This window comes from Rhagoletis zephyria, unplaced genomic scaffold (genome assembly GCF_001687245.7).
Source record: "Rhagoletis zephyria isolate East Lansing unplaced genomic scaffold, Rhagoletis_zephyria_1.1 Rzeph_scaffold_13750, whole genome shotgun sequence".
Classification (NCBI taxonomy): Eukaryota; Metazoa; Arthropoda; class Insecta; order Diptera; family Tephritidae; genus Rhagoletis; species Rhagoletis zephyria.
Genome location: NW_016170821.1, coordinates 6695 through 15291, shown reverse-complemented (window position 1 = coordinate 15291; position 8597 = coordinate 6695). Strand labels below are relative to the sequence as shown.

Below are 8597 nucleotides of genomic sequence, written 5' to 3'. Positions count from 1 at the left end.
TGACCACTCATATCGAAAAAGTAAAACCTTATTGCACATACAGTCCAAGGCTTTTAATTTTACACCTCATTTTGGAAAATCGAACGAACGGTGCGGATATGATGGCATTGATTTTTAAATAATTTGAATATAATTTTTCAACAGGTGGCAACTCTTCTCCAAAAAATAAAACCAGTTTGCGCGTTTACAGGACAAGCGTTTTAATTTGACACCTAATTTTCAAAAATTGAGCGAACGGTGCAGATCTTTTATCCTGAACAAAAAATGCCTTCGCGTATTATATGTATTATATATATAGATACCGACTGATTGTAAGCAATTCTTAAGAACCAGTATAATTAGGCGAACAAAATCACTCATCAATCAATCATTCAGTCCATTGCGGCTGCTCATAGCCGTAATTAAATAAAAATATGTATATGAATGTACTTAAGTATGTATGTAGTATACCTTATACATGCATATGTAATTATAACTGCTGTATGAAAAACACATTTATTACATACATAGATATTGAAAGATAAGCCAATAAAACCAATATAAATATTGAATTAATCAAACTTTAGTGTTTATTTTTGGGGAATCGCACTGACTCATTCTGCGGTAAGCGGTATCAGATGTAATACATAATTGTTTTCTGGATATGTATTTAATTTTTCTAATAATCGCATATGCCTAAAAAATTAAAAAACATGAATCTTTACTTACTGTGTGTTATATAAAATTTCAGCGAACTTAAAATTTGGTTTCATTGTTGTTTAATAAATACTTAAAACTACATATACTATACTTATTTGTTTACTTTTATTTACACAACGGTTAGATCAGAGAAGCCTAACAAATATTGCAATTTCAAGCAAATTAAACTGACCAGATAAACAAAACAAACATTTACTTAATTAAATAATAAATTACTAGTGATAGCAAGTAGGGTTTAAACAGATGGTTGTGTGATACAAATAAGAGGTAGGTGGTGAGGCGATTTTGCCCAACTAATCTAGGAGGTTCTTGAAGTCGCAAATCCATGTTAATAAGCCGTAATCGAACGCTGACATGGCTCCGAATTTACTAGCACATCCCTTCAGAGCCAGCGAGCTCATTGAACGGTTACGCCCACAGATTTGCAAGTTCGGAGTTAGTCCAAAATGCAAGTCCGGAGTTAGTCCAAAATCGCATTGATTTTTGAAAATGTTTTTGTGGAAGGTGTTTTGCATTTATTTTCACATAAATTTTTTTCAAAAAAAATAAATTTATGGAGGAGACTGCGTGAAAAAAATTCCAAAAATCAACGGTGATTTCTAGCTACTTAAAACTTGTACTTTATTATAATAAAATTGATTGGGCTACAAATTCTAAAAAAAAATTCTAAAAATCTGATTAAAAAGTTGAAAACTTGCAAGAAAATTTGCTGAATTTTCGCGAGTTTAGCACAAAGTTTAGGAATTATATTTTTGTGTTTTTTGTTGTAGAATGAACATTATTTTTATACAACACAACAATAGGACCCTTATATTAGAACTCGAATTTTCGTAATTCGTAATTCGTAGCTACGTTACGAAAAACAAAAAATCTACATGCTGCAACCCTTGCGGAAAAATGTGCAGCATTGCCAGCCTTTCAATTGTTTTTCGAAGTCAGTTGTATGAAGGAAAACAAAGTGGAAAGGAATTAAAAAACACTCATCAAGTGTTTGTTTATAGTAAAATTGGTTGATTTTAAATGTTTCGAGGAAAATTATGGATTCTGATGCATTTGCAGTTATAGCAGCGGAGTAAGAGCGCGCTATGGCAATGGACTCACAAAGGTATGCGGAGGCATAGTAACCATGGGTGCATCCATGTCAGCTTCTGGTAGAATTGTTGAACCACAAGCCAGAACTCCTCCTATGCCTGAAGAACTGGCTCTCAATCCAGTTAATACAATAACAGCTTCTTCCATGCCATTGAAAACATACATTTTGTTAGGTCCACCACCTGTTGCGCTTGCTTCTGCCTTCGGCCGCGCTTAGGGATTGTAACCCTTACTAAGTAGAATTCTCCTTTCTGTGTTGCCGGAGTAGAGGGGCTTCCGCATGTCAAAGGTATACAACATTTCTTGTGCATATCACAGTAGTTTTGCGCAGAACCCACATCGAAATTTGCAAAAACTTGCATGGTTCAAACCGAATTTATTAATAAGCTAGTGGTCGGAAATTTGATAAATGTGTTTAAATAAAAGCTTGATCCTTTGAAAACACGTGTATGTTAGGGTTTTAAGATTCGGGTTATGCGTTTGGACACAACAACCGAAAATCATTGTACAAATAACTAAACCGGACCCAAGCTTCTCGATAAGGGGCAACAAAAATTCTTGTTTCCTCCTTTTATATAAAGCAGTGGATAAACATATACTTATATGCGAAAGGTAAATTTATCTGTTTAAATCAACACCACTAATATTTCCTTCAAACACACATCGATTTACATACATCTTTATCTCACCTCCGACACAGCATTGTTTTGTACAAAATTACGCAATAAAGCTTACTCGTTCGTTTTTAGGCATGCCATTGTTACGAATTTCGAAAGTTCGAAGATACGATTCGAATTGCAGTATACTATTTCTACGATTCGTAGCAAAATCCGAATACGAAAGTGTTGCAGAATAGGGGTGTAGAATAAAAATTGTTGCATATGTATATTGTGAAAAACTTACCGTGCCAATGCTTTGTTTGTATGTACGAACATTGTGCAAATAAATTCTCTTATTCTCCTATTTAATGAAATCTTTGTGGCTTCATATGTACATACGTACGTTCATACTTTAGGAAATTTCCGTCAAAGGTATGTAGTTACTTCCGGTGTGATTCGTTTTTTTTCGTTTTCCCCTATTTCGCTACGCCACATACACATACCTAAACGGATGTGAATAAACTCAGTTGAGCGTTAATGCACAAAGCAGCTTGCATATATGTCTGTATGTATGTACATAAATATTTGTGCATAGTTGTATATATGTATGTATGTATATTAGTATTTGAACTTACATACGTACATACATATATGCAAACGAACGTCAACTAAAAGTCGAATCCACAAGAAGTCTGATTAACGTTGGAGAAAAGGCAGGAAAAAGAAGAACGGAAACATTGAAAGTGGCCAATCGAGTTTATGCTTCAACAATTAATTAATTAAGTGGAAAAAAAATTAATAACTGCGTTGTACCGAAAAGCTGCTTAGAGGATATCTAAAAATCGTTAATGATTATTTCGAATATATCGTGTTTGGTAATTAGCTGGTAGATAAAGTGGCACATGGAAGTAGCTTTTTGCAAAATACGTTTCTCCGACATTTCCGTGCTACGACGAGAAGACATTTGCAAAGCGAGTATTCACCGTTTCCCGATACAGGGTTGTAATTGATGGTAAGTGACGCCACTAGTTGCACTTCCGTTAAGAAATCGATACTGAATTAAATTTTGTACCGAGATGTTTGTACCATACCAAGTTATTTGCTAAATTTGCGACAAATATTATTGAAAAAAGGTGAAAAAGAGAAAGTTTTATAACTTTTATAACCTTAATATGACAAAGGCTCTAATAAGTTGCTGATTAAAACAAAACTGACTTAAAAATGAAATATATGTACATAAGTATATATTATGCTATTAAAAATATTACCAAAAATTAATCTGGCTACAATAAATGCAATAATCATTAAGTAATTCATGACAAACAAAATTCTTACCCATATACCTACCTGTGCAAGAATAACTAGCGCGATAACACTGTCGCATGCAACCCTGCTCGTGCTGCCATTATCATTGCCCTTTTTTGTTTTATCCGAAACAACATCACAAAACGAAATCGGCGCAAACCAAGTGACGGAAAAGAAAAAGCTTGCTCTTTTTGTACGTGCGCCTTGTTTCCTTTTCCTTTAATTTTAGTTTTTGTTTGAGAAATTCAACATTTTCCAAATGTTTTTCCAGATTTCACTTCAGCTGTATTCGCATTCAAGGTAGGCCCAGCATTACTGCAATAAAGGCGAACCGCCTAAAAAAATTGGCATAGAAAATGGTAGGCGGCGTCGGCGGTGGCGACAATAAAGTAGTGGCCACTTTGCGAGCGGATGGAAGTGTCTATCCTGCTAGTGGAACTTCTATTGGACAATTAGTGAATTTAATGAACTACAAGATTGTAAGTATTCTAGCGCGCTACAAATTGGTTAAATTTTGCACTCAATGATTTTCCATTTGTTTTGTTTCACATTCGTCGGGGCCTACTTCAGCGCACTGAAGTGGACGTAAGCAATAAGACGCTCAATACATTCAGTGCTCCCACGACTGTTGTTGATCTGGGAAAACAATTATTACATTACGCGCGAGACGGTGATCTGAAAGGAGTGAAAAATATGTTGTCGCGCGGTGCTCCTTTCACCTCGGATTGGGTAAGTGTCACTTCACGGAACTCCCCACAACTTTTTGGAAATCTTTGTACGTATGTTCATTTCTTCAGTTATTGATGTTTGTTTATTTCAGTTGGGTATGTCAGCGTTACACTTTGCGGCTATGAATAACCAATATGAAGTTTGTGATGCTCTACTAAAAGGCGGGATAAATAAGGACTCTAAAACAAAAGTTGATCGCACTCCTTTGCATATGGCTTGCTTCTATGGCAATGAACGCATAGTTGAACTATTACTTTCCAAGAAATGTTTGGTAAATCCGCGAGATATGGTATGTAGAATATGAAAATCAAGTTATATGTAATTCTAACATAGGAAAACTTGTTAATTTAAATTAAAAAAATTCTGTAGCTACGAATGACGCCACTGCATTGGGCAGTTGAAAAAGGCCACAAATCCATAACACGTCTTCTGCTTAAACACAACGCCGATGTTACTATAACATCAAAATTCGGCAAAACACCGATCGCAATTGCAGTAATGACGGAACAAGCGGATTTACTCGAGGAACTGGAATTAGCGCGACAATCGCAAATTAACCGCAAATATAATGAAGAGCATGAGGTGAGAATAAAATAGCTTTTAAATGTCGAAAAAGTGTTAGTTATACTTGTAATGCAACATTTAGAATTGTTAAACGAAGTTACATGCTTTAAATTTAATTTTATTTGTGCTTTTCTATTTGTGCTTATCTGTCAAAAAAAAAAAAAAATGCGTGCATTCACATTCTTATGTTAAAAAAAAAATCATAAATATGCTCGCAGGTGCGGTCCAAGCGATTCAGAGTAGGTACCCAAGTTAGCTTGATTAGTTTTTGTGTGTATTATTAACAATTTGGCAAAACGATTATTCCAAAATAATAACATCTATCCTAATATGCATTTGTATGTATTCTAGTAGCTTGCTTTTCTAAATTGCATTGACCTTTATGCAAATCAGGAAATTGAAATAATATGTATTGTAATGTTATTTTAATGTTTCAGAAGGAAACGTCTGATGCCGTGAACTCCATAATGGGCATATCGAATTTTGTGTCCGAAGATGCAGGAAATTCAACAAAAATTGTTTTGGAAGTAGATGACGATTTGACAAATAATAGCGATTACGCAGAAGCCAAAATATCTGATTTGGCAAATATAAAGGGTAGTTATCATTCATTGAGAATTTAAATGCATACTTCTACAATATTTATTTTGTCGTTTCTCTTCTACAAAGAAACGGGCGTGTTAGACAAAACCACAATAAATATGCTCAAAGATCATGGAATATCTATGATACCAGAAGATGAAGACACATCTAAAGAGCTGCTCACCACTGCCTTACAAAACGGGCGTCAACTAGTTTTGTCGGAAGGTGGAAAATTATTGCTTAACGAAACAAAGAAAATACATAAAAATAATAATGCCAGCAGCAGCGGAAAATCAAATTTAAATACCAACTACACAGTGGTTCCCGTTCGTGGAACATTGGCATCACGCACGCAGAATTATAAAGCGCGGGCTAGTATCATTTCTAAGGCAAAGGACAATCTCAATATGTACAAGGTTCGTTAAACAAGGAAAGACTCATTTAAGACAGATTCATATTTTAAGCATACATACTTATTTCTTTTAGAACGTACGCATTATTTCGCTGAATGACTTCAAAAAATTCTATGGGAATACAAATATTAAAGGTGTACAAAAAATTCCGGCATCCATGGCAAGGTATGTAAATGGAATCAAAAACTGTAATCAATGCAATGCTTTAATTTTTCTTATTATTTTAGCGATCGGTTGTCGTGTATAAGGCCACTAACGGACGAACAACGAATACTTAATACTGGTAGCAGACAAATATACACAGCTCCACGACTTCTAGCCCAACGACAGGTATTTTTATATTGAGTGTTATAATTGTTAAACAAATTCTCAAATAAATACCTCATTTTTGCGTGAATCTTGTTTTATGTTTTTTGTTTTTTATAAATGCGAGCTGGGGCTTATCTTTAAGTTTATAATAAAAACATAAACATATGCCTTTTTTGTTAACACAAGTTTTATTTCTATTTTGCAGTTAAAATCTGGCCAAACAGTTATAAAATCTGATCAAACAGACACTGGTACCGCGGAGGAAGATGACATTGATTCAATTATACAATTGGTACCAACAGATAGTGACACGGAGATGTCAGAAACTGACCTTTCGCAGCAGCACCATAATCAACAACAAGTGCAAAAGCAAAATCACCAACAGCAGAAAATGAGCGTCACCACTACTGCTCAAGGAGCGAAACAATTACTCAACATATCTGCACCCCCGCTGGTGCGTCAAATTTCCTCTAACACAGCCAAACAGAGCATCATCACTAACAGTAGAACCAACGCGCCAGGAAGTGATGGCAAGCAACCGGGTGCGACAGTTATTTCTTTATTGTCAGTGCCCGAAATTTGCCGTCAACTATATGAGTTACGCCGTCAAAATGATGAATTAAAGCGCAAATTCGACACAGCCCAAAAGGAGAAGGACGAGCTGCGTCAACGATTGGATAGATTGGAAGAGCTATTGCTGGTAGAGAAGATGGATGAGGGTTATACCATAGATACTTAGTTGCAACCGTTGAGCATACAGTGTAAAACACCTTGCTTTTTATTTTGTTGCAAATTATGCGTGTTATTTTAATTTCTTGCAATATATAACATAATTACAATTGAAATGAGAAGCCGGTATCTAACATACATATGTTTGTATTTAGTTAAAGAGTAAGTTATAGTATGTAACGTTGAGGAAACATGCATTGCGATCGTTACATAATAAGTTGAAATATAAATTACTTTAGCTTTTTACTGTAAATATATTATTTATAAACATTTTATTGCTAAACAAATCATTTCATTGTCCCTCATTGCTGAAATAGTCAGGTTTAATAATTTTTATGCTACTACTATTCAGTTTTTTAACACTTAAATGTTTTGGCGATGAAATTAGCGTATACAATTACCTTTTTTATTGTCCAAAATAAAGCAAAAGAGAATTTATTTATTATCTCACAAAGAACAGTTTAATCTAATTGAAGTTTTGTATTTTTCTAATGACAAAGTGAAACACAATTGAATTTATTTGAATAGACACAAAGGTACCACTTTAAGAAATATACCACATGAAGGTGTACATAAAAAATTATATAACCACTGCAGAAAGATTGTATAGACTAAGTAAGCATTATTTGAAGTCCGAAAGTTAAAAACTGATTTTTGTTTCTACATATATTATTTAAATACATAAGTATCATACGGAAAATGAGCAGTTAAAATTAGAACAAAAATAAAGAAGCTCTTTTTTAAATTATAAGTCAGTTGATGTTATATCCTACGGTTCATTGAATAAAAGAACTTTTAAAATAGTGAACTAACTTATTGCTTTTACTATTATTTGAGGTTATTGTATAATAATCAGTCTTATCATGAGAACAAACATTTCCAAAAATGATAGATCAAAACCAAAGTAATATTCTCCAATTTGATTTGGTTAGACTTGTAAATTTATGGGAAAAATTCTTTCCCATTGAATCGGCTATAGGGCTAAACATTTCTACAATTAAAAATAACACTTTTACGATAATTTTGGGCACACAATTTCCATTCCTTTGCATATAGGTAAATTCTAGGTAACTGCCGTGATATTCGTGTTCTAATTATTGCCACGCACTGCAATAAAATTTTTTGGAAGATACCGTTAAGTACAAAGATCCAAGCACATAAAAAACGATCCGGACGCGATCGCATGTAAGAAAATTAAAAATTCAGACTTATTCGTTGCTATCACTGAATCCATCGTAGTCCGACTTTTGTGAAATCTACGCATCAGTGAATCCGAATTGCTTCGAACGCATGCATTCAAAGTTCATATGTATGTATGTATATTAGGGTGGTCAAAAAAAAAACAAAGTGAAGCCGGAATTTTAATGCTCTCACTCCCAATGATTGTTCTATTGTATAAAAAACATTACAATTAGAAAACTCTAGATGTCGCCCCACCAGAAGAAGTTAAATGTTGCGCCTAAAAATATGCACTACTAATGCTACAGCGGAAATGGACAACACGCCATTTCTTTAAATGACTAATTGCTGGCTATAAGCAGAGAACGTTTATGAAATCAAAATCAAAAGTTATCAA

At 34.1% G+C, this 8597-nt stretch overlaps 1 protein-coding gene across 2 annotated transcripts; it reads left to right on the top strand.

Annotated features, from left to right (window-relative positions):
• The first annotated feature begins 3634 nt into the window (after positions 1 to 3634).
• Positions 3635 to 7833, top strand: Atac3 (Ada2a-containing complex component 3). Of its 2 annotated transcripts, XM_017634577.1 has the most exons (11): positions 3635 to 3888; positions 3967 to 4174; positions 4266 to 4424; positions 4516 to 4713; positions 4794 to 5006; positions 5207 to 5227; positions 5426 to 5585; positions 5658 to 5986; positions 6057 to 6148; positions 6211 to 6313; positions 6498 to 7833. In XM_017634577.1, the coding sequence occupies exons 2-11, from the start codon at positions 4052 to 4054 to the stop codon at positions 7029 to 7031; spliced, it is 1932 nt and encodes a 643-aa protein (XP_017490066.1). In that variant the 5' UTR covers positions 3635 to 3888; positions 3967 to 4051; the 3' UTR covers positions 7032 to 7833. The 2 variants fall into 2 exon arrangements, with proteins under 2 accessions (XP_017490066.1, XP_017490067.1); XM_017634578.1 differs by lacking the exon at positions 5207 to 5227 and having other exon boundaries at positions 3640 to 3888.
• Positions 7834 to 8597: the final 764 nt, after the last annotated feature.

Excerpts from the sequence above, each read along its gene's own strand:
- Atac3 (XM_017634577.1), top strand. The coding sequence starts at position 4,052 with ATGGTAGGCGGCGTCGGCGGTGGCGACAATAAAGTAGTGGCCACTTTG. Across the intron at positions 5,007-5,206 it reads AATATAATGAAGAGCATGAG|GTGCGGTCCAAGCGATTCAG; the intron begins GTGAGAATAAAA and ends ATATGCTCGCAG. Across the intron at positions 6,149-6,210 it reads ATTCCGGCATCCATGGCAAG|CGATCGGTTGTCGTGTATAA; the intron begins GTATGTAAATGG and ends TTATTATTTTAG.